Source organism: Hemiscyllium ocellatum, chromosome 18 (assembly GCF_020745735.1).
Source record: "Hemiscyllium ocellatum isolate sHemOce1 chromosome 18, sHemOce1.pat.X.cur, whole genome shotgun sequence".
Taxonomy (NCBI): domain Eukaryota; kingdom Metazoa; phylum Chordata; class Chondrichthyes; order Orectolobiformes; family Hemiscylliidae; genus Hemiscyllium; species Hemiscyllium ocellatum.
Window position 1 is genome coordinate 48352322 of NC_083418.1, and position 26848 is coordinate 48379169.

At 42.1% G+C, this 26848-nt stretch overlaps 1 protein-coding gene across 1 annotated transcript; it reads left to right on the forward strand.

The window, feature by feature from the left end:
• The first annotated feature begins 9743 nt into the window (after positions 1 to 9743).
• Positions 9744 to 26542, forward strand: c18h11orf58 (chromosome 18 C11orf58 homolog). Its single transcript, XM_060838518.1, has 5 exons — positions 9744 to 9877; positions 11692 to 11781; positions 21601 to 21661; positions 22575 to 22684; positions 24947 to 26542. Exons 1-5 carry the CDS (start codon positions 9785 to 9787, stop codon positions 25157 to 25159), a joined length of 567 nt encoding a protein of 188 aa, XP_060694501.1. The 5' UTR covers positions 9744 to 9784; the 3' UTR covers positions 25160 to 26542.
• The last annotated feature ends 306 nt before the right edge of the window (positions 26543 to 26848 follow it).

Genomic DNA, 26848 nt, shown 5'->3' on the forward strand with positions numbered 1-26848 from the left:
TTAAAAAATTATTAGAAAGAGATCCATCGATTCCTCAAAAGAAAAAGAGTAAGTATGTCGAGTGTCACCCCTCTGGAGGGTTAGTATGAGAGTTAAAGTGCACAAGTCAGGAAGTGGAGAATGTCAATAATAAATACTTTGCTTCACTATAGAGGATATAAAAACACATCCTTGCAATACAAGTTAATCAGGGGTTTGAAAGAAAAGAGAAACTTGGTGAAATTATAACCACTAGGGAAACAGTACTGACCAAACTAATAAAGCTGGTGTTGATAAGTCTTTGGGTCCTGATGGACTTCATCCTAAGGTCTTAAAAGAAGTGGCTAATGAGGTGATAGATGCTTTTGTGACAATTTCCAAACTTCATTTTTTCGGGAAATGTTTCATTAGACTGGAAAGCAGCAGCTTTAAGCCTTCTCTTCAAAAGGGATGGAAGTTAAAAACAGAAACCTCCAGGTGAGTTGATATCTATCATGGAGAAAGGCTAAAATTGATCATTGAAGAGAATATAACTGGAAACTTGGAGAAACTCAATGTATTGAGGAAGAGTCATTTTTGAGAAAGAGAAATCATATTTAACCAATTTATTGGAATGTTTGAAGGAGTAACATGAGCTATAGATAAAAGGGAGTCCATTGATGTACTGTATCTGGATTTCTAGAAGGCATTTGACAATGATCCACATGGAAGATTCTCATACAAAGTTGAACCTCATAGTATAGGGGAAGCATACTTGAATGAGCAGAAGATTGTCTGACTGTCAGATTATACAGAATGCATTAGTGGGTCTTTTGCAGATTGACAGGATGTGATGAGTCACATCCCACAGGGGTCTAGCTGGTCCTCAACTTCTTACAGTTTATATCAATTAGTTAGATGAGGGGAACAAAATGTATGATTGTTAAACTTACAAATGTTACAAAGATAGGTAGGAAAATGTTGCAAAGATGACATAAAGTTGCATTCCAATTAAATGTTAAGTGACTGGGCAAAATATGGCAGATGGAATATAATGTAGGAAAATGTGAAGTTGTTCACTCTGGCAGGAAGAATTAAAAAAAAGAGAACCACTTAAACAGGGAATGACTGCGGAATTCCAAGGTATGTTTTCTAGTGCCTGAACCACAAAAAGTTAGCATAGAGGAATGAGCAAGTGATTATGAATGCCAATAGATTACTATCATTTGTTACAACAAGAATGCTAAGATTCAATTCTGCAGGCTATTGGTGAGGCCACACCTTGAATCGTTATGCCATTTTGGTCTTCCTATTTCAGGATGCAAATGCATTGGAGACAATTTGGAGAAATTCATACCTGGATTGTCTTATGAGGAAAGATGGGCCAGGTTGAGCTTATTTTCGCTGGAGGTTAGAAGATGAGAAATTATTTGCTGGAACTTTATAAGAACTTGAAAGGCCTTCACAAGGTCAATATGGAAAGAATATTAGGCAAATCCAGAACTATGGCCCACAGTTTTAAACTGAGTGCAGAGATGAGGGGAATTTTTTGTTTTAAGAAGTTTGGAGAAAGTGAAGACTGCAGATGCTGGAGATCAGGATTGAAGAGTGTGGTGCTGAAAAAGTGATCGAGGAGCAGGAGAATCAACATTTCAGGCAGAAACCCTTCATCAGGAATGAGGTTTGTGGGCCAAGAGGGCTGAGAGATAAATGGGAGGGGGTTAGTGCTGGCAGGAAGATAGTTGGGAATGCGATAGGTAGATGAAGGTGGGGGAGAAAGTGATAGGTCGGAGAGGAGGGTGAAGCAGATAGGTGGCAAGGAAGACGGACGGGTAAGATCGTTCAAGAGGGTGGTGCCTAGTTGGAATGTTGGGACTGGGATAAGGTGAGGGAAAGAGAAATGGGGAAACTGGTGAAATCCACATTGATCCCGTGTGGTTGGAGGGTCCCAAGGCAAACGATTAGGCATTCTTCCTCCAGGCGTCGGGGGGGGGGGGGGGGGGTTAGGTTTAGCGATGGAAGAGGCCCTGGACCTGCATGTCCTTGGTGGAGTGAGAGGAAGAGTTAAAGTATCCAACTTCCACAGCTACACTGGCACCATTCCCCATCATTTCCCCCACTATATCGATGACTGTATCGGCGCAGTTCCCATGTGGAGATTGAACACTTCATCAACTTCACAAATACCTTTTACCTCAACCTCAAGTTTAGCTGGACCAACTCTGATACCTCCATCCCCTTCCTGGACCTCTCCATCGCCATTTCCGGCGACTGACTCAACAAGGACACCCACCACAAACCCACCAACTCCCACAGCTATCTGGAACTACACCTCCTACCACACTGCCTCCTGTAAAAACGCTATCCCTTATTCCCAATGCCTCAGCTTTCACTGCATTTTCTCCCAGAGGGACCAATTCTACCACAGAACATCCTTTTTCAAAGACTGCAATTTCCCCTCCCATGTGGTCGATGATGCACTCCAACACATCTCCTCCACTTCCTACATGTCTGCCCTTGAACCTCACCCCTCCAACCGCAACAAGGATAGAACCTCCTCCCGGTCCTCACCTTCCACCCTACTAACCTCCGGATACATTGCATCATCCTACGTCATTTCCGCCACCTATAAACAACCCTACCAGAGATAAGTTTTCCTTCCCCACCCATATCTGCATTTCAGAGAGACCATTCCCTCCGCGACTCTCTTGTCAGGTCCATGTCCCCCACCAACCACCCTCCCCACCCGGCACCTTCCCCTGAAGAAGTGCAAACCTGCGCCCCCACCTCCCCCTTCACCTCCATCCAAGGCCCCAAAGGATCCTTCCACATCCACCAGAAATTTACTTGTACTTCTCCACGTCATCGACTGTACCCATTGCACCTGATGTGGTCTCCTCTGCATTTGGGAGACAGAATGACAATTTGCAGATTGTTTTAGAGAACATTTCTGGGAAACCCGCACTTACCTACTCCACCATTCTGTGACTTTAACTCGCCCTCCCACTCCGCCAAGGACACACAGGTCCTGGGCCTCCTCAATTGCCAAACCCTAATCACCCGACATATTAAAATATAGAATATAGAACATTCCAGCGCAGTACAGACGCTTTAGCCCTTTATGTTACGCTGACCTGTGGAACCAATCTGAAGCCTGTCTATCCTACAGTATTCCATTTTCATCCATATGTTTATCCAATGACCATTTAAATGCCCTTAAAGTTGGCGGGTCTACTACTGTTACAGGCAGTGCGTTCCCACCCCTACTATTCTCTGAGTAAAGAAACTACCTCTGACATCTGTCCTATACATTTTCAACTCTGATCTCCAGAATCTGCAGTCCTCACTTTCTCCTATATCTATCACCCCTCAATTTAAAGCTATGTCCCCCATCACCATCCAAGGAAACATGCACAAGCTGTCCACGCTATCTAACTCTCTGATTATCTTATATGTCTCAATTAAGTCACCGCTCAACCTTCCTCTCTCTAATCCGGAGGAAGAACACCTCATCTTCCGCCTGGGGACCCTCCAACCACACAGGATCAGTGTGGATTTCACCAATTTCCCCATTTCTCCTCCACCATCTTAACCCAGTCCCAACCTTCCAACTTGGCACCGCCCTCTTGAATGGTCCTACCTGTCTATCTTTGTTCCCACTTATCTGCTCCACTCTCCTCTCCAATCTATCACTTTCACCCCTACCTTAATTTACCTATCGTATTCCCAGCTACCTTCCCCTCAGCTCCACCCTCCTTCCATTTATCTCTCAGGTCCTTTGGCCCACAAGCCTCATTCCTGATGAAGAGCTTGTGCCTGAAATGTTAACTCTCCTGTTCCTTGGATGCTGCCTGACAGGCCGTGCTTTTCCAGCACCACACTCTTAGACTTTTAAGAAAGTTGTGCAACTTTGGAACTCCCTGCCTTGGAAAGCAGTGGAAATATGTTAATTCAATATTTTTAAGCTAGCGATAAACATTTATTGTTCGTCAAGGGAATCAAAGGTCATATAGGTATGTGAAATTTGGAAGACAGATAATTCAGCCATAACATTATTGAATGACAGAGCAGAGTTGAAGGGCTGAATGGTCTATTTTGGCTCCTAACTTGTGTCTTTGTATGTATGTTTGCATGTTCAGAATGCCTGTGAGTTACAGTCAGACCAAAATGCCAGCTATAGACTGTAAAGTAACTATTTTACTTTTCATTATCTAGTATTTGGCCAAGTTTACCTACCTCTTTTAATCTGTAGTTGTGTGCAGGGATTTTAAGTGGATTTGTTGCACTTTATAGCTTATATTATTAGTTTAATGTTTTTACCCAGGCCACTTTTCAAACTCACCAGTTACAATCAAACAAGGAGAGAAACAAAACATTTCATCTATCCCTGATTGAATATTCTTAGGACCATTGATCTTTCTACAATTCAAATAAGTTTTATGTTGCAAAAATATTTGTTAACTGGCACATTTAAACAGTATATGGATAAATTTTGACAATTGTTCATTCAGGTCTGGCAGCAAACCAGTTGGCAAAGGTATTCACTGCCATCTTCAACCTCTCCCTGTTACAAGCTGAAGTTCCCACCTGCTTCAAGGAGACCACCGTCATCCCAGTACCTAAGGAAGCACATGCAGTGTGCCTTAATGACTACCGCCCAGTTGATCTGACCTCCAAAATCACAAAGTGCTTTGAGAGGCTGGTCATGGCCAACATCAACTCTACTGTCCAAGTCTGCCTTGATCCCCAGCAATTTGCTTACTAGCATAATAAGTCCACAATGGATGCCATATCTCTAGCCTTGCACTCATCCCTAGAACATCTGGACAACAAGGACACCTACATCATACTCCTACTTGTTGACTGCAGTTCTGCCGTCAACACCATTATCCCCTGGAGACTAATCTCAAAACTCTGAGGCCTAGGTCTCAGTTCTGCCTTCTGCAACTGAATTCTCATCTTTCTGACCAACAGACTGCAATCAGTGAAGTTTGACAACTCCACCTCCTCCACAATAACAGTCAACATTGGAGCCCCTTAAGGATGCGTTCTCAGCCCCCTATTGTACACCCACAACTGTGTTGCCAAATTCCAAATGAACATTATCTACAAATTTGCTGATGACACCACTGTGGTAGGATAAATATCAAACAATGAGTCAGAATACAGGGAGGAGATGGAGGGCTTGCTGACATGCTGCAATGAAAACAACCTCTCTCTCACTGTCAGCAAAACTAAAGAACTGATCATTGACTTAGAAAGAAGGGAGAACAAAGGAGGAGTTTGAGAGGGTTGAGAGCTCAAGTGCCTAGGAGTGACTGTAACCGACCACCTGTCCTGGACTTCTCATGTAGATGCGATGATAAAGAAAACAAAACAATACCTCTTCTCCCTCCGGCAGCTCAGGAAATGTGGCATGTCCTTAAAGCACCAACTTTTACAGATGCATCATTGAAAGCATACTGTTTGAGTGCATATGGTCTGGTACTGCAACTGCTCTGCCCAGGATCATAAGAAACTACAGAAGATTGTGTGCACAGTCCAGGCCATCACAGAAGCCAAACTCCCACCCAGGGACTCCATTTATACCTCTCATTGCTGCAGAAAGATGGCCAACATCATCAAAGATCCATTCCACCCCAGCAATGCTCTCCTACAACTCTTCCATTAGGCAGAAGATACAGAAGCTTGAACACATGCACCAACAAGTTCAATAATAGGTTCTTCCCTGCCACTATTGCACTGATGAATGGACTCTAATTTCAAATAATGTTGATCTTGTTAATGCAGTTTTTGCCTGGCAAGGTGTAACTTGTATGCCTCACTCTGTCCAAGTATTTTTTTTACCCTCTGATCTGTACGTCCTTGTTTACTATGATCTGCCTGTCCTGCTTGCAAACAAAGCTTTTCACTGTACTTAGGTATACATGATAATAAATCAAATTTAATCTGGAAATGTATGAGACCTGCAGAGCAGCATTTTAACAAAAGTTAGCAGCTTCAGTTGAGGAATGGAAAAATACCATATATACGCACTTTTTAAAAGTTCGAACCAGTCTCAAAACAATGTAGATGCACAGGTAAAACAAAAGCGGTAGCATTTCAGATTGAAGCTCTTCTTTAGTTTAAAGCCATCAACTTCAGTTTATCATGCAGATTTATAAAACTTGCACATTTCACTTTATTCAGTTTCATGCTTTATCTTTGATAAAATTAATGACTTTAATTGTAAGTTTGCAATCTGGATCTCAAAACTAATGCCAGCAGCAACTTAAAATTTATATATTCATAATTCTGAGAAAGTGAGCATCAGTGGCAAAAGCAGCAGTTTTGCTCCATCCCTAAGTGCCCTTGAACTGACTGCCTATGTAATTCTAGGAGTTAAGAGTCAACCAGTGGGCATGAAGTCACAGATCAGGAATAGACTGATTTTCTTCTGGTGAACCAGATGAATATGTGTGGCACTCTGGTGGTTTCAATATTATTTTTCATATCAAGTTTTAGTTCATTTTAAATTTTATTTCAAAAATATACTTTATTCATAAAATATTTTGATGATCTGTACAATTGGTGGTGTCAATCATAGGCACGCTTTCCATTCCTTTACATACGGAGATCGGAATTAATCATTCGTATATACAGGTCTGTATGTTTACCATCCATATATTTAGCTGAGGCTTCAGCAGAGCCCACTTACTGAGTAGGCCCTCTGTTCTTATTTGGCACGCAGACGTTACATGGTGGTCTTTCCTAACCGCACCTTGGCAGCAGCTACCCCAAGCTTCAGCGTGTCCCTCAACACGTAGTCCTGGACCTTGGAATATGCCAGTCTGCAACACTCAGTCGGGATCAGCTCCTTCAGCTGAAAGATCAACTGGAATATCAAAGAGCGTCTTTGACCGAGTTGATGATCCTCCAGGCACAGTTGATGTTCGTCTCAGTGTGCGTCCCGGGGAACAGACCGTAGAGAATGGAGTCCAGTATCACAGAGCTGCTCGGGATGAACCTCAACAAACACCACTGCATTCTTCTCCAGACTTCCTTTGCGTAGGCACATTCCAGAAGGAGGTGTGTGACAGTCTCGTCCCTTCCAAAACCGCTTCAAGGGCAGTGTGCGGTGCGGCAGAGAGTCCGGGTGTGCACAGGCAGAGCCCTTCTCACCATCAGCCAAGCCATGTCTTGGTGCTTGTTGGAAAGTTCTGGCAATGAGGCATTCTGCCAAATGACTTTGACAGTCTGGCCAGGGAACTGGTCGACAGGATCCACCCTCTCCTTTTCCCCAAGGGTCTCAAGGACACCACGTGCTGACCACTTCCTGATAGCCTTGTGATCAAAGATGTTTTTCTTCATGAATTTCTCGACGAAGGACAGGTGATATGGAATGGTCCAACTATTTGGAGCGTTCCGCGGCAGCGAGGCCAGGCCCATCCTTCGCAACACCGAGGACAGGCAGAACCTCAGTACGTAGTGACACTTGGTGTTTGCATACCGGGGAGCCATCAGGGTGAGATTGGCATTGGGTGTGTTTTTTTTCCCCGTTGTCCAGATTTTTATGCATCGAGTCCCTTTGGACACGGTCCATCTTTGATCTTCATATAAAATGGAAGATTGCCCGGGTGACTGTGGTGGCACAGGTTCTGGGAATAGGCCAGATCTGTGCCACATATAACAACACTGACAGTGCCTCACACCTGATGACCAGGTTTTTTCCCACAATGGGGAGCGACCATAGCTTCCATCTGCCCAGTTTCTGCCTCATTTTCCTGATACGCTCCTCCCAAGACTTGGCGCACGCCCCAGCCTCTCCAAACCAAATACCCAGCACCTTCAGGTGGTCAGTCCCAACGGTGAAGGTGATGGAGGATTGGTTGGCCCAGTTCCCGAAGAGCATGGCCTCACACTTGCTGCGGTTGACCTTGGCCCCCGAGGCTCGTTCAACCTGGTCACAAATGCACATGAGTCTGTGCATGGACAGCGGATCCGAGTAGAAAACAGCAACGTCATCAATGTACAGGGAGGCCTTAACCTGTAGGCCCCCACTGCCAGGAATAGTCATCCCTCTCAGGCTCGTATCTTTCCTGATGGACTCGGCAAATGGCTCTATGCAGCACACAAACTAGGTAGGGGAGAGAGGGCAGACGTGCCTGACTCCAGATCTGACTGGGAAGCTATTTGATTCCCACCCATTGATTTAGACTGCACTGACAACATTGGTGTAGAGCAATCTGATCCAATTACAGATTCCCTCTCCAAAGCCCATTTTTGAGAGAACATCTCTCATATACATATCTGATATCCTGTCAAAGGCTTTCTCCTGGTCCAGGCTGATGAGGCAGGTGTCCAACCCTCTGTCCTGCACGTAGGCGATTGTATCCCTGAGGAGTGTGAGACTCTCAGCGATCTTCCTGCCTGGTACAGCATAGGTCTGGTCAGGGTGAATCACTGATCCCAGAGCAGACCTGACCCAGTTGGCGATGACATTTGACAAGATTTTGTAATTCGCATTCATTGGTGAGATTTGTCTCTAATTTCTGATTTCCTCCCTCTCCCCATTCCACTTGTACATGAGGGTGATGATGCCTTTCCTCGTGGATTCATTCATGTACCTGCCAGAAGCATACTAACATATACCTCCAGCAGGTCCTGGCCAATCAAGTCCCATAGAGCAGAATAGAGCTCGACCGGTAAGCCGTCGCTTCTGGGAGTTTTATTCTTTTCGAAGGACTCAAGGGCCTTGGTCAGCTCATCCAGAGATAGTGGCTCGCCCAGTCTCTCCCGTTTTCTGTCATCTAACATCTAAAACCTCCGTGACAGAGGACAGGAATGACTGGGAGGCCACGCTGTCGGTTGGCTTCAAGTCGTATAGACTGGCATCGAAGGATTTGCTGATCCTCATGATGTCAGCTTGAGATGACGTTATCGAGCCAACATCTTCCTTCAGGTTGCTGAGCACGGAGCTCTCTGTGCACCTTCTGGAAGTAGAATCGAGAGCACATCTCATCCTGCTCCACGGAGCGGACCCTGGACCGGAAAGTTATCTTGGAGGCCCTTCACCTCCTGGAGGTCCTCCGTGACATCGACCCCTATTTCATTTTTTAATTAAACTACATCCCTGAAACTACTGCAGTGAGATTTGTATCCATGTAGCAACATGACTGTCCATGCTCTTTAGCAGGTCAGGCAGCATCCAAGGAACAGGAGATTCGACGTTTCGGGCATAAGCCCTTCTTCAGGGGCTTATGTTCCTTGGATGCTGCCTGACCTGCTGCGCTTTTCCAGCAACACATTTTCAGCTCTGATCTCCAGCATCTGCAAACCTCACTTTCTCCTCCATGCTCTTTAGCATCCATCTTACAAAAAGTCCCTGGGTATTTCAAAGTGGGCAGTTGGCAGCTTACCCGGGGCCATCTGGAACTGTGAAAAGCATAACATGGTCTCATTTGGACACTGTCAATGAACTGGCCATTTAACTTGTGAAGTTTATTGCAAATTACTCATATCTAGGATTAACTCCAACCAAAAAGCCTCCTCAGTTTGGGTTGGAAGAGGAATACTGAAGCAGTTGCCTTTCTATTAGTGACTCTCTTGCAATGCACCAATAGCCTCATTGCTTTCATTTGAAGTTGGCAATGTAACTCTTGCGGCACAGCAGGCAGCAAATGATTGGGGGGGGCTACGTAAGTGGTGCATGCCGGGAATTGTAGTATAGGTGAGGAGGCTTCAGCCGCAGTGAAGCAGGATCGGGACTACAACTCCCATGGTGCAGCGCAACTCGGCCAGGGCGCGCTGGGAAGGCGGGCCCGCAATTGGGGTAAACGGGATCGGGATGAACTCGGCGGACGGTGAGAAGGCGAGAGGCCGCCCTCGGGAGCAGGCCGACTCCGAGCCGCACGGCGCCAAGAGGCCCGCTTCTCCTAACGTAATGCACCTTTTGTTTTTCGGCCCGGGCCCGGGGTTGGGGTTGGAGTTGGAGCTGGAGCTGGAGCTGGAGCTGGTGGTTGTGGGGCCTGAGGCCTGTGATCTCAGGTCGGATGCGGGTGGTGCAGGAGGAATCCCGGGGATCTCCAACCAGCTCCAGGCCGCCCACAGCCCCTTCGTTCTGATCACTGAGAGCCCCCGGGAACGTCCTGTCTCAGCCTCTTTCCCCAGATACTGGAACATCTTATTTTATTCCTCCACCACCTTTGTTTCTAGACAAATTAAAAACAACAAACTTCCCCCGCCCCACGTTTACCTGCTACAGGGGTCGATTAAAGTGATGCTGGAAAAGCACAGCATGTCAGGCAGCAGGAAAATTGACGTTTCGGGCAGGAGCCCTTCATCAGGTGTTTACCTGCTGCACCCAGCCCTGTTTATTATAAACATAAGAGATGGGAGCAGTACGCGACCATTCAGTCCTACGAACCTGCTTTGGCGTTTACCTTGATCCTGACTGAACATCTGCATCAATACTCATTTCCTGTGTTATTCCAAAAGCCTTAATATCTTAAATATCAGGAAATACGTCCGTTTCTAACCTGAGTCCACTCCACGATTAAGGCTGTACAGCCCTGCAGGGAGAATTCCAAGGATTAACCAACCTCTGAGTGAGGAGATATCACCTTATCTCAACCCCCAAGTAGTCCACCTTTCATTCTGAGGCAGTGGACCCTGGATCTATACCTCCAGCAGCTTAAACGGCCTCAGTATTTACTTTGTCGAGTTCCATTAGAAGTTTGAAAGGCTTAGCAAGGGCATCTCTCATTTAGTTAAACTGCAGAAAATATAGACCGTGTCTCTTCAATCTCCAAAGAGGATGATCCTGCCTTTGCAGGGATCAGCCCATTGAATTTTGGAATGCATTCTGTGTATGATATTGCAAACCTAGCTGAACACACAGTTGTGCTTATCCTGCCTTCCTCTTTTCCCCTTGGATTCGCTTCATTGCTGGGTATTATTCAAGTCTTTTTGTCAGTGTCTCTTTTGTCAAAATAGCTGGTTAGTACCTGCTGTTTGCTCAGAGACTACTTGACCATGCAGCTTAATATGTGCAATTTTGAATGAGATCAGTAGTGCTAAATGGCCTTCTGTGTTTGCTCAGAGACTAGTTGACCATGCAGCTTAATATGTGCAATTTTGAATGAGATCAGTAGTGCCAAATGGCCTTCTGTGCTGTGAATAATTCTCTAAATGACCATTGAAAGTGGGCACACTGCACTTTCCCCAAAATATCTGACAATCAGCAGTGATTTTATGACATGCAGAGGGTGGTACGCATATGCAATGTGCTGCCAGAGGAAGTGGTGGAGGCTCACATGATTGGAACATTTAAAAGGCATCTGGATGGGTATATTAATAGAAAGGGTTTGGAGGGTTGTGGGCTGGGTGTTGGCAGCTGGCAGGTGGGACTCGATTGGATTGGGATATTTGATCGGCGCGGACGATTTGGACCGAAGGGTCTGTTTCTATGCTGTACATCTCTATGGCTCTATTAGACTCTTAATTCCGGAGTTTTATTGAATTCATATTCCACCATCTGCCCTAGTGGGAGTTAAACACAGGTGCCCAGGACAAAACCCGGGTCTCTGGATCAATAGTAGTGTGATAGTACCACAAGGCCATCACCCTCCCCCTTAGATGTTCAAACACCAACACTACAATTATAGTGCACATGGTCACAAAAAGTAATGACTAAGATGTGAGTGAGATTTTTTTCTTCTTGCTCCAGTGTTTATTACCTTCTTTCTTTTGCAGAATAAAGGATGTAGCACAACCTGGGAATCAGCTGATTTGGGTGACGATGAGCGGAAGTTAAAATTCTTAAGGCTAATGGGAGCTGGGAAGGTAAGCTGGAAGTTTGTTTCTATACTCGATTACAATGGTGTATGGGAAAAGGAAGATGTGAATTTGCTATTCAATTTACTTTTGAAAGCCCTCGCAATACTTTGTTTGTCATTTAAAGAAAGTTTTGGTTGGAATATGTTTACGCTAGTCAGAATTTAGATTCGAATGCTAGAAAGATAGCAGTCAATTGCACTTTTGCTTAGTAGGTTTGAACTACATTCCAGGTATAGTATTGAAAAAGTGCTGCATTGTCAGGGGTATAATCCTTTAGAGATCTTTAAAAAAAGGCCCATTCTGCTTTTTCAGGTGAAAGGTAGAGATTCCATGGAACAGTTTGAAGAAGAGGAGCTCAGTTCTCCTGGCCAACATTCCTCCATTTAAAACTGCCACCAAAAACAGCTTAATTGTTTGTGTATCCTTACTGTAGGCACTGACTGCCATATTTGCCTGCACCATAACAATGAATACGTCTTAGAATTAATTAATTGACTGAAGTGCTTTGGAACATCCAGGGGATGTGATGAGGTACGACATAACTGTAAGTTTGTTTATTCTTTATCTCCACCTAATTTGTATGTCAGTGTTTAGTTGGTGCAACAGTTCCCAAACATTCCACACTTCAGTTTGATGGGAAGACCATCCAGTGTTATACAGATAATCTTGAGGTAGAAAACGTTTGATTGCTCATTATTGACTCAGTTTTAAATTCCTAGGATGGGTCATGCAGGAGATAGCACCCGTACAGGCTGGAAAGGTTGCACCTGAACACAGCCAGGACTGTTATGCACGATTTAAACTAACTTTAGCGTTGTATGAACCAGGAGCAAATATGAGAGGATGAAATACCAGGGTACAAAAAAATACTTGAAGGTACGGATAGCACTGAAATAGAATATAGTATTCCATCAATGGATGGAATCCGAGTAAGGGAGAAATCAAAAGTGAAGAGGGTAACACTGCATGTATGTGAATGCACAGAGTATAGCAAAGAAGATTTGTACGTTATAGTTACATATTGTCATGTGGAATTATATTTTGGTACTGGCTAAAGGGAATGTGAGACTGAGTGTTGTATATTCATGGTTACGAGGTGCTGAGGGAAGGATAAAATGTTGAGGTCTTGGCAAAGGAGCAAATTGCAGTCTTGGAGGATTCAAGGAAGTAATTGGTTTGGCTAGATCTTTTATCATTTACACATTTTATGAAGTATATGTTATCCCATAATGATCAGTATTATCAGTGTAGTGCTCAATAGGTTTTTGATCCAATATTATTATTATGAAAAAATACCAAGAGTAAGAGTTTCTGCTAAGGTAATTGAAACTAATCTTCTGTTCTTATTCACTTCCCAAATGAAAGAATCTTTAAACGGCCTTTCTAAAGTCCATGTAGATTTACACCACCCTAATCTGTCTGCTTGGTCACCTTCCAAATAAAATCTCAAAATTGAGACATGATTGCCCATTCACAAAACCATGCTGACTATCCTTAGTCAGTTCTTGCCTTTCAAAATGCATCTAGATCCTGTCTCTCAGAATCCCCTCCAACAACTTAACCAGCACTGATGTTAGGCTCGCTAATCTGTAGTTCCCTGGTTTTTCCTTGTAGCCTTCCTTAAATAATCTTCCAGTAACTCCCCCACGGTGGTCCATGATACCATTATCTCGAGTCGGGGCCCTACAATTTCTCCCCTAGCTTCCCACAATGTCCTGGCATACACTTGATCAGGCCCCAGGATTTATCTGTTTGTGTTTTAAAGACCTGCAACACCTCTTCTGTAATGTGGGCTGTTTTCAGTGTACCCGAGAACTCTGTGGGAAGCTAGAGAAGTGATTGCTGGGCCTTTTGCTGAGGTATTTGTATCATCGAGAGTCACAAGTGAGGTGCCAGAAAACTGGAGGTTGGCTAACGTGGTGCCACTGTTTATGAAGGGTGGTAAGGACAAGCCAGGGAAATATAGACCAGTGAGCCTGACGTCAGTGGTGGGCAAGTTGCTGGAGGGAATCCTGAGGGACAGGATGTACGTGTATTTGGAAAGGCAAGGACTGATCAGGGATAGTCAACATGGCTTTGTGCATGAGAAATCATGTCTCATAAACTTGATTGTTACTTCTTCAAAAAAAAACTCAGAGGATTGATGACGGCAGAGCAGTAGATGTGATCTATATGGACTTCAGTAAGGCGTTCAACAAGTTTCTCTATGGGAGACTGATTAGCAAGGTTAGATCTCACAGAATACAGGGAGAACCAGCCATTTGGATACAGAACTGGCTCAAAGGTAGAAGACTGGAGGCCTGTGACCAGTGGAGTGTCACAAGGATTGGTGCTGGGTCATTTACATAAATAATGTGGATGGGAACATAAGAGGTACAGTTAGTAAGTTTGCAATGACACCAAAATTGGAAGTGTAGTGGACACTGAAGAGGGTTACCTCAGATTACAACAGGATTTTGACCAGATGGGCCAATGGGCTGAGAAATGGCAGTTGCAGTTTAATTCAGATAAATGCGAGGTGCTGCATTTTGGGAAAGCAAATCTTAGCTGGACTTATACACTCAATGGTAAGGTCCTGGGAGTGTTGCTGAACAAAGAGACCTTGAGGTGCAGGTTCATAGCTCCTTGAAAGTGGAATTGCAGGTAGATAGGTTACTGAAGAGGGCGTTTGGTATGCTTTCTTTTATTGGTCAGAATATTGAATACAGGAGTTGGGAGGTCACGTTGCAGCTGTATAGGACATTGGTTAGGCCACTTTTGGAATATTGTGTGCAGTCTGGTTCCCTTCCTATCGGAATGATGTTGTGAAACTTGAAACGGTTCAAAAAGATTTACAAGAATGTTGCCAGGGTTGGAAGATTTGAGCTATAGGGAGAGGTTGAACAGGCTGTGGCTGTTTCCCCTGGACCGTTGGAGGCTGAAAGGTGACCTTATAGAGGTTTACAAAATTATGAGGGGCATGGATAGGGTAAATAGATAAAGTCTTTTCCCTGGGGTTGGGGAGTCCAGAACTAGAGGGCATAGGTTTAGGGTGAGGGGGGAAAGATATCAAAGAGATGGTACGTGTATGGGATGAGCTGCCTAAGGAAGTGGTGGAGGCTGGTACAATTGCAACATGTAAGAGGCATTTGGATGGGTATATGAATAGGAAGGGTTTGGAGGGATATGGGCCAGGTGCTGGCAGGTGAGACTAGATTGGGTTGGGATATCTGGTCGGCATGGACGGGTTGGACCGAAGGGTCTGTTTCCATGCTGTACATCTCTATGACTGTTTACTTGCATGAGTTCCCTAGCTTCCACACCTTTCTTTCCAGTAAAGTCCTGATGAGAAATATTCATGTAAGATCTCACCCTTCTACTGTGGGTTCACCCATAAATGACCTGATTGATCTTTAAGGGAACCTATTCTCTCCCTAGTTACTCTTTTGCCTTTAATATACTTGGAATCTCCTTCACCTTCTCTGTCCAAGCTATCTCATGTCCCATTTTGCCCTCCTAATTTTCCTCTTAAGTAGCCTAGACCTTCTGAACTCAAGTGATTCACTTGATCCCAACTGCCTAAAGCTGACATGGGCGTCCTTGCTCTTCACCAGAGCCTCAGTCATCCAGTGTTCCATACTCCTGCAAGCCTTTTCCTTCCCTCTAACAGGAAGGAGCTGACTCTGAACTCTTACCTCACTTTTGAAAACCTCTCATTTGCCAGCTATCCGTTTACCTACTAACAGCCTCCGCCAATCAATGTTTGACAGTCCCTAATACTATTAGAATTAGCCTTGCCCCAATTTAGAACTTTAATTTGTGGAACAGTCCTTTTCCATAACTAATTTAATAAAATTATAGTCCTGGTCCCAAAGTGCTTCCCAATAACACCTCAGTCACTTCCCCAGCCTTATTTTCCAAGAGGAGGTCCAGTTTGCCCCTTCTGTAGTAGAGCCATCTATGTATTCATTGAGAAATTATTCCTTCCAATACAAGTCCTTAAGACTATGGCAGTTCCAGTCTATGCTTGGAAAGTTAAAAACCTCTATTATTGCAACCCTGTTATTCTTACATGTATCTGCAATTTATGTTGAAGTAAACCAAACAAGTCCAAAGCCTTGCTTGAACAATGACTGAGCAAATAATAGTTTGGAAATAGCCACCAGGATTTACTTACCAGTTAGCTGTTGGTCTCATTCAATTTCTGAGCTGTTACATCTGATCTTTGCCTGTCCCCACCATGCTAGGAGCACTATAGATCTTGTGTTTATACTCTCTGCCTATCCTGTCTCTAAAATTAGATTTAACCATTTTACTTAATTTGCTTAATTAGCTGCCTCCTATACTTGCTACAGCACTGTGAGAGCTTGTTTTAACTTTGGTTAGGCCTGCCCCTCAATTTTTCTGCAAATACTTCCCAATCACTAATGTTAGCCTCACTGACCTACAGTGCCCTGGTTTATCCCTACAATCCTTTTTGAAAAAATGCTAACACATTAGTTGTCCTTCAGTCCTGTGGTACCTCTCCTTTGGCCAGAGAGGATTTGAAAATTAATATCAGGGCCTTTGCAAGCTCATTGTTGCCTTTTCTGATTTTTAACAACAAACTAGATCTTGGACATAAGGGACAATTTAGGTTGCAGGAAATATGAAATTTGGAATTATTCTAATTGTAGGGAGGACTGTGGGACTTCAAAAGGACATTGACAAGTTGGTGGAGTGGGCTGATAAATGTTTGTTGACGTTTAATAAGAAGTGTGAGATGATGTGTTATGGTAGAAAGAACACAATGACCGTATGCAATCGAGGGTGCTATTCTAGGGGGTGTGAAGGAGTGGAGGGTCCTGGTGTATATATGCTCAGTATTAAAATTAATATGACTGATGGAGTGCATAATTAATAAAGCATACTGTGTCCGAGGTACTTTTAATCCCTATGTAGAGAGCAAGAGCATAGAAGATATTAGCATGTTTTGAGAACATTTGTAGCTTAGGTTAAGGTTCTAGATGTAGGTTTGCTCGCTGAGCTGGAAGGTTCATTTTCAGACATTTTGTCACCATACTAGGTAACATCTTCAGTGAGCCTCCAGAGAAAGCACTGCTGGTGTTTCCTGCTTCAATAGAAAGCAAGAAACACCAGTAGTGCTTCGTCCGGAGGCTCACTGAAGATGTTATCTAGTATGGTGACGAAACATCTGAAAATGAACCTTCCAGCTCACCAAGCAAACCTACATTCAGCAGAGAAGATATGCGGAGTATAAATCAGACACTAGTTCAATCTTAAGTAGGGTATTGTGTACAGTTCTGGGTGACACACTTGGAAGGATGTGAATGCATTGAGTGAGGACAGATGAAACTTATAAGAATAGATCAGTGGATGAGAAAGTTCAATTATGAATACAGATTGGAGAAGCATGGACTATTTTCCTCGGAATGGAGAAGATCTGATTGACGTTTTCAAAATCGCGAGGGATCTGGGCAGAGTAAGCAAGGAGAAAGTATTTTCACATCACTTGTAGAAGGATCAAGAACATGAGTACACATTTTTAAAGTTATCTGCAATAGAAGTAAAAACAATATGAGAACTTCTTCAGTGGTTATGATTTGTGATTTGCTGCCCAGAAGTGTGGTGCTAGGAGGTTCAGTCAAGGCATTCAAACTGACATTAGATGACTGTTTAAACAGAAGTAACATGCATGGCAATTAAGCCACCATGGTTATTTCAGTGAGCTGATGTAAATATGATGGGTTGAATGGCCTCCTGCACTATAGTGATTCTATCATTTATTGCTGATAGCAACAAATATCTCAAAGCAATCCAGAAGGAAGTAAATTGAAATCCAGTGGAAAGGTGACAATTTTGAAAGGGATGACCAAATACTTAGTCAAAATGTTAATTTTTAAATAAAAATATGCATATCATTGTGAATTGACAGTTCAATATGATCAAGCTTTGACCTAACCTCCTCAGTGTTAAAGTTGTACAGTGGTACAACTGTACAGAAAGCTCTATGGCATTAAATTTTTAGTCTGTAAAAATTGATACTGCAACACTAGGTGGAGCATGCCTTCCAAACTGCCCTGCTTTGCAATTTACGAGCATTGACAATGAGTCTTCTGATGGATAGAGCGCTCTGGAGAAGTCCAAACATTATACACAAGGCTTCTTGCTGACTCTGGTAATTGCAGTGTAGGTAGATGCCATGTGATTAGACATATATGTGGCTCCTTACGTTTGCATTCAGTATTTTCTCTGGACAGAGTCTAAAATGGGCATCACAGAGGCTCCATTCAGCACTACTGCCTCACAGCGCCAGTGCATTTGTTCCCAACCTAGGACGACTTTGTGGAGTTTGCACGTTGTACCCATATCTGCACGGGTTTCCACTGGGTGCTCAGATTTCCTCTGCAGTACAAAAATGGGCAGGTTAGTTGTGTTAGTCATGGTATATGCAGGGTTACAGGGATAGCGTGTGGGGAATGCTGTTCAGGGGGTCAGTGCAGACTTGCTGGACCAAACAGCTTGTTTCCACAGAATAGGGATTCTATGAATTAGCTTGCTATCATAGTTAATAAGTTCTATTCATAGAAAATGAAGATTTGGGGATATGATTTCTTGAGCACAGAAATTCTCACTGTCAGTGGCCAAGTGAAAACTAAACGTCAGTGAGGCAGCTTATATCAGAGGTGCTAAATTGTTGAGGAAGGGTTTGTTTTGTTTATATCTTAACAGTGATGCTGGTTAGATGAATGGGTTGTTTTGATTAGACACTCAGGTGCCACATTAAGTGGCTATTATGAAAAGATGCCTTTGAGGCAGTAATAAATAAAATTTGTGGATTGAGTTCAAACAAATCTCTTCTTGGTCACCTGGTATTGCCACGGTAAGGTATTTAAATTTTTGACTCCAGATGCTGGTTTGATTGTGTCATTGTACATGTACTCATCAGGTTGCCAAATGGTATTTTTTACGACACGGGGTAAACTCCTCTGCTAATTTAAACCCGACACACAGAAATTCATCTCACACCATAATCTGTTAAATTGAGAGGTAAAGAACTATCCCAGATTTCACTATTTAAAGTAAAAAATTAACAATTTTATTCTTTAAGTTCAACAGTGAACATTAAAACCACTATTTACAACTCCTTTTTCTTAAACCTATCTTTTACCTTCGACTCTACAGTACTGGTTCGATAAAATATCCCAATTAAAATTTACAGACAAAGATTGCTTCAAAACCAGTCAGCTTTGTCAATTTTCCTCGGTAGATTTACCTCTGAGTTTTCCTGGGTCATCTCTTCTTTGCACTAGCAGAAAGTGAGGACTGCAGATGCTAGAGATCAGAGCTGAAAAATGTGTTGCTGGAAAAGCGCAGGAGGTCAGGCAGCATCAAAGGAGCAAGAGAATCGACGTTTCGGGCATAAGCCCTTCTTCAGGAATGAGGAGGGTGTGCCAAGCAGGCTAAGATAAAAGGTAGGAAGGAGGGACTTGGGGGAGGGGCTTTGGGAATGCGATAGGCGGAAGGAGGTTAAGGTGAGGGTGATAGGCCGGAGAGGGGTTGAGGGCGGAGGTTGGGAAGATGATTGCAGGTCAAGAAGGCAGTGCAGAGTCTGAGGGTTGGGACTGAGATAAGGTGGGGGGAGGGGAAATGAGAAAGCTGGAGAAATCTGCATTCGCCCCTTGTGGTTGGAGGGTTCCTAGGCGGAAGATGAGGCGCTCTTCCTCCAGGCGTCGTGTTGCCATGGTCTGGTGATGGAGGTGGCCAAGGACCTGCATGTCCTTGGTGGAGTGGGAGGGGGAGTTAAAGTACTCCGCCACTGGGTGGCTGGGTTGGTTGGTGCGGCTGTCCCAGAGGTGTTCTCTGAAACGTTCCGCAAGTAGACGGCCCGTCTCCCCAATGAATAGGAGACTACATCGGGTGCAGCGGATGCAGTAAATGTGTGTGGAGGTGCAGGTGAATTTGTGACGGATATGGAAGGATCCCTTGGGGCTTTGGAGGGAAGTGAGGGGAGTGGTGTGAGTGCAAGTTTTGCATTTCTTGCGGTTGCAGGGGAAGGTATCGGGAGTGGAGGTTGGGTTGATGGGGGGTGTGGACCTGACGAGGAAGTCGCGGAGGGAGTGGTCTTTCCGGAATGCTGATAGGGGAGGGGAGAGAAATCTATCCTTGGTGGTGGCGGAAATGACGAAGGATGATACGATGTAGCTGGAGGTTGGTGGGATGGTGGATGAGGAGCAGTGGGGGTTCTGTCCTGGTGCCAGTTGGAGGGGCGAGGTCAAAGACCGCAATTTCCCCTCAGACGTGGTTGACAATGCTCTCCACTGCATCTCTTCCGCCCTTGAACCCGCCCTTCCAATCGCCACCAGGACAGAACATTGGAAAGAAAACCTTTTGGATATGGAATATATTTTGAGGCTAGCAGATAGGCTAACATTTTTGGCATTTAGGCATACTTGATAAACTGTTAGCCATTTCACCTCTTGAAACAACTTAGCAAATAGTGGAGAGTGATTTTGGGAGTGATATTGGGAGTGATATTCAATGTCCATCTGCTGTCCTGCTTAGTTAGTGCTTCTTCAGCATTCCAAACCAAACTTTGGTGTTTGTTTGACACTGATTCCTTTCAAGCTTTTTTTAATCATTAATGAACTTCACGGTTTCATTTTCCTTTTTCTCTAAAACATTGTTGGTTATACAAAGTATTTTTGTGAAAATTGCCAGTCTGATCAGTTCACTGGGTTTCAAACAAACGCACCTTGAGCTGAGCCTCTTCAGGAGATATCCAGTTCAAGGAATTACAGTAACTGCTTGGGTCAGAGTACCACGTTAATTTCAGCATAAAATAACTAAGATTGAGATATTGCAGCTTGATAATATTAGAAGTGTATTGTAAAGAAATTTGGTTCATATTGAACAGAAATTAATAAATACTGATGTCATGCTAATATAGAAATACCTTAAAAGCAGGACATTTAATGTTACCTCTCTGATCTTTAAGTTCTCAGATCTCTAATTTCTAGTTTAAAGTTACTATCTATCTCAGTCAGTCTGGTGACTTGCTTTCCTTCAGAGCTTGTTCAGTCATTAGAGAATTTTGAATCACTTTTACACACTATCTAACTAGGTGCAATCAAACTTCAGGAGAAATAGAATAATCTAGAAAGGAGTTGGGCATAAGTGAGAAAGAAAGACTTATGTATTTGAAAGAATATCTCAAGAACAATACTTTATTTTTAAAAATGCTGCTGTTAAGCTATTTGCAAATGCAATATCTTTTTTAAAATGTAGTGTGTAACAAGTCAACTTAAATTACCTGTTACCTTCAGATGTTATTTGGCAATTATAATTGAGTACAGTATTCAGTAAAGTAAAATTGCATTATTGTTAGTGCAATTCATGTATGCAGTTACAAGATGCAGTGTGCAAAAGTATATACTGAATACTATATCTGGAAGTTTTCATTTGTTATGATCTTGTATATCACTCACCTGTGTACCTACCTTAGTTGTATGCAGTAAACTCAGTTTCATTCCTGATCTCAGGTTAAACCATTGTTCAGGATAACTAATTCTGTGGCACGTTTATTTTAACTTTGCCAGCCCAAAATATTTACAATAATTTTTTTTTCCCCAAACTGAAGATAGAGCTATTTGGGTATTCTTTTGTAATGTGGAGATTATTTCATAATTTTCTGATGCTTAAGGAGAAACAGGTTTCACGCATAAGTGGTACAATAAAATCTGATCCCTGAATTATAGGTGAGTCTGTATATTGCTAGTATTTTCCTGGAGGAATTGTGTCCAAATATTTTTAATGTGAAATGCCATGTCTTTTTTTTCCCTTTAGAAAGATCATACTGGACGCCCACATCCAGGAGACCATAAGTCAACCTCACTGTTCAGGACAGGTGAGCAATAGAAAGGAATTTTGTTGAATTACTGATTTTTTTTTTTATTATAAGCTCCATTCAAATGTGCACACACTTACAATTCTTTCAGTAATTTCTGTTTTAATGCTACCTCTTTAGCTTAAATACCTCTTAGAAACAAACATCTACACTATTATAGTACTTTCCATGCAGGAACTAGACAGACTATCTTTCAGTCCCTCAAAGTTTGTTTCAAGTGCTTTTTCTATTTATAAAAAGCCTTGTTCCCAATTCAAAGAACAACACAAAAGCAGTTATTACTTAGGAAATCTTTTAAATCTATGTCTAAAATCGACGTTTCGCAATTGACCAGTTTGTTTTTGCTGCTGCTGAAATTTTAATTGGTACATTTAAGAATAACTAATTAAATTATTGCAAAAAAATTGGAGCATTAATTTCACTGCTCAGTTGTTAGTCCAATACTGTGACCAGAAGTTACAAAATTTTATTTTAGTCATGCGTATTAACATGTTAGAAACTGAGCTGGTTAGTTCGGAGTGGTGGACATATGGCTTTCATTTTGAAACTAGAAGACCTGGATAACTTAGCATTGTGATTGGTAATGGTCATATTAGATACAGAGTTGTTAAAGAATTAGACCAAGTATAATTTAAAGGTAATTACTTATTACTGAAAAGAATTTACATTAAGCATGTGTAATTAGTTTTTATGTTGTTCAGTCCCAGTGATCATTTCTTTAAGGTAGGAATTTTTTCAAGTACTTCTTACCCTGGATGTGGGAGAAGGAATGAGGTTTTGTTTTAGAGGGAGCCAACAGACTGACTGCAGTTTTTTCTTGAGTTTCTTGTACTTCTCTGATAAAAGTAGTTTTTCTAAATCAGTTCAAGGAATCGCTGAAATTGTATTATGGAGTGACGATATTTTTCTTTAGGTGATGAAGATAAGAAAATAAATGAGGAACTGGAACATCAGTTTCATCAGAGCTTGGACAGTCAGCTATCAGGAAGGAACAGACGGCACTGTGGATTAGGCTTCAGTGAGGTAAAGGAGATGCTGCACCCAGAAAATAATTAACCTGTTTTCAAAACTTAGTTTGGCTTTTCTCTAGACAACCCTGCACTGCTACTGCTGGAGATAACAATGAAGAAAGGAAGTAAAAATATGGAACTTTTTTCCCTCTTTCCCCAAGGGCTGTTTGCTTTGGCAATTGTAGCTGTAAGAATGAGGTTGACTGACTGTTAGTAGCCTACTAGTGATCAAGTAACCACTAATGTCCTTCAGGGAAAGAAAACTGCCATTCTAACCCTGGTCTGGCTTACACGTGACTCCAGATCAACAGTGGTTGACGATTAAATAGCCTCTGGGCACTGCATGCTGCCTAGCCACTGACAACCACATCCATGTGTGAATACTTTTAGCTGAAAATCTCTTTTGTTTTTTGGTAAGTTGAAATGAAATGGAATTTTCTTGTGGAGCAGCTTTAAATGATGAAGGAGCTATCTCAAAAGCCTGAATGGTTGGCACTTGCTTATTTATCAATTAATTGTGGATGAATGTCGTTCGCTGACTTTCCATTAGGAGAAATGAGTGAGTCCTAAGATGATCTTTCATCATTACCTCCACATAGAGAAATAATTAGCCCCCAGTTGCTGGTCTCTAAGTGATATTTATGGGCATGGATTTCTGAGATATAGTCCGGTGGGTTAGACTCTAGCGCACTGGCCTATAGATCCAGTAGAGGGACCATAACGTTTGGGTGAGGAATACAGGCCATTCTGCCATAACGTGCGTTTCATCAGTGCAAATGTGCTGGAATGTGATTGACTAATTGGGAATACTGTTTCTGAAGTGCAAACTTTTAAAACATGTTGGCTGTAATGCAATTACATTGCCAACGCTAAGCATTGTTTCTAAAGGGTAATTTTTCTAACATGGGGTTGCACAAGAATGCAACCATTATGTTATTGAAGAACTGACTATATGAAACAATGTACAAAAGGTTCAGGAAGGCAGTTACTCCTCCCAGAGTCTGGAATATATCAGATAAAGTAATTTTCTTTCACGTGCTTTCAGCAGTACCTAGGTTGCACTAATTTCAGCTGCATGTAATATGCAGGTTGAGCAAACAAATCAGTTCTGAAAATTACATTGACAGCAGCTGCATTTACTTGGTTTACTGAGGTTCTTGGCTGTTTCTGTAAGAAACATTGGTTACTTAAATAGATTTTTACTTGAAAATCACAGAAAGCAGGAAATTGGTGGTAGTGGTTGGAATTTTTTAAGATGTCAGTTTTGTTATTACTCCATTTGTGCTAATAAAATATGGAGGTTAGTAAAGTAATTTGCAAACAGCAAAGGTGTCTCTCTGATTTAATGGATAGAATGTACTCACTGATAAAATTTAAATGTATAGGATCAGGTGTGAAGCTTGAGCTTTTGTCTTCATTGTTAACTAATCTTGGCTCTAATAACATTAGAGATGATCTTGGGTTACATGACTGATGTTCTTAGGCTGCCACGTCCTCAAATAGGTCCTTTTTTTTGCACCTCTGTCAATACATAGGTGTAGGAATGGTGTTGATGGTGGAGACATAAAGCTGCTCTATTCTAATTTGATTCACCAAGTATGTTTGAGTTTCTCTCTACTGTGGCACTTTGGTATTCCAGATTATTTGTTTGTCCAGAAATGCAAGGGTCAGGCTTTGGAAGCAATTATGTAAATAACTTTTTTTTTGCATTATTGGCCAGGACAGCATTTGTTTTTCATCCCAGTGAATGACTGGTGTTAGGGACCTGTTTTCGTTTTATGTTTAGATTTCCTTCTCTTTTTTTCTCGGAGGGTGGTAAATGGTTTCCAAGTCAGTGTTTGTTGACAGAGTTCCAGTTGAAATGCCATGCTCTAGAAATTCTCATGTGTCTCTGTTTGGCTTGTCCTAGGATGGATGTGTTGTCCCAGTCGGAGTGGTGTCCTCCTCCATCTAGTGAGAGTGGGTCATGTGTTTTTGTGACTGGAGGATGTTCATGTATCCTGGTAGCTAGTTCTCTGTCTGTTTGTCCAATGTATTGTTTGTTACAGTTCTTGCAAGGTATTTTGTAAATGACATATGAACAGGCAGAGTATAGAGGTATACCCATGTACAGGGAAATGAGGTTACTTTAGAATGGGGTTAAGGTGGGCAGAGACAGGGTGAGCAAAGGGCCTGTTCCTGTGCTATATAGTTCTGTTCATCAGTTAAAATTTCATACATTTAATTCTCTCAAATAATAGCAAAGTATAATCTAAAATCTCCCTTTGTTTTGCAGCCAGAAGCACATGAACCAGATGTGCAGCAAATTAGTGCTGCAGATTCAGCAATCAACAGCTTGAATGATTCTGAAAACAAAGGTCACTCAAAAGATTCTTCGAACAGCATGAAATCTAGCGGTGAGGAGCATCAGTCAGAAAATACAGATGCAAGAAAGCAGGACATGAAAAGCAGTTATAAAATGATGTTTGTAAAGTCAACTACAAACTAATTCAATCCCTTAACATAATCTCCTGTTTATTATTCTGGATTGTACAATTAAAATGCATTTTTACTGACCCTCGATCGCATTGGGTTTAATTTCCAATTCGTGATACATGATGTAATCTCTTACCTATATAATTGTGTTCTACTTCGTAAGTTCAAGTCTTTTTTGCGACCCTCATTTTTTTTCACTTTGTTTTTATTGTTACCTGTTTTCCAAAGTTTTCTGCTTATTTTGAGTTCCAAGTATATAACGTTTAAATGGAGACAAGATACTTCTTATGACTAATTTATAAATGCATATCATTTGTGCAGTTTTTTAGTGAGTAATGTCCAAGACATGGAAGTTAATCCAATTTAAACAGTGAGGACTAAATGAAACTCAAAATTTTTATCTGTTGATATATTGTATATAAATTAAACTTGGGGGCGGGGGGTATCAGTTACAGGTTTTGCTATTGTCATCACATTTGCTCTAAAGGAAGGAGTTTTTGGCATATATAAATATTGGATCATTGTCAGGTGGTTGCAGTTTGACTGAGAAATTCCTATACAAAACAGTTTTATAGAATCAAATACCTCTATATATCAGAAGTTTTTTTTCTCTTTACTGTTATAAATGTTCAAACTGTTTAATCTTGACTAGTGGAAAAACTGTTTTCTATGATTCTGGAATTGAAACATTGTAACAGGCTTCTATTTGTGGCACCAGATATAATCCTCCAAAATGGCTGTTGTTAGAGCCAGGAACTTGTGGTGTAAAAGCTGGTAGCATGCAGCCAGTGTTACTAAAACAGTGGGCAGCTTTTACATTCATAGGATTGCTTTGACCTTCTATTTGATTGGGTTGGTAAATGATTCACATTTCATTGCAATATTTCTGATCACTTCGTAGCTATTTGTTGAAGTAACTAGCGCATTGGGCAATACAATTTGTTACTCTGTATTTCCCTGACTGTAAAGTAGTAGTGATTGTGAAACTCAGCATTTTCTGTCATTAGAGGTTGGTACAGATGAAAGAACCGAGTGCACACATGAAGTTAAAAGTAGAATCTGCTGTCACGATTGTGCATTTCTCCATACTCAAAGTTGTCCCTAAACTGCTATTTGTTGAAAGTCTACAAACTAATGAGACCGTTTGTTTTAGTTTCATAGTCTTGCTGCAAAGTCCTTCAGCAACTGCACTTTGTTGAATGAGATTGCATAGGTTTAAATAGTGTACTAAGTTCATAACTCCTGCTGAATGGCCTTACTGGTCCTGAGTAATTTTGAATGTCAAATTTCTTCCACAAAGGTCAGAAATGCCACAGTTTTAATATTTTCTTCTTAATTGCATGTGCATGTCCTGATCATGTGCTTTATTATCTTGTATTAAAAAAATAAAACTACAGTGCAGGGATTCAGTGGTTTTTACTTCCTGGTTTGTTATCCAAGAGAATATTTCAATGTAATAAGCACCTTGCCATTTTCACCATAGTATCTCTGCTACTGTCTTGATCTCGGTGTCAGATTGGGTGGACACTACCTTTTCCATTTCACTTTTTTTTTGAGGTGGTGGGGGAAGGAGTTTGGGGGATAAAGGAAGATAAAATGATCTAGAAGATTCCAATTTGATTTCTTGTTCCCAATCACATGAATGGTGTACACAAACTAATTTGTGAAATTCTGTCCAACTAAAAAGTTGCACTGCTGTGCG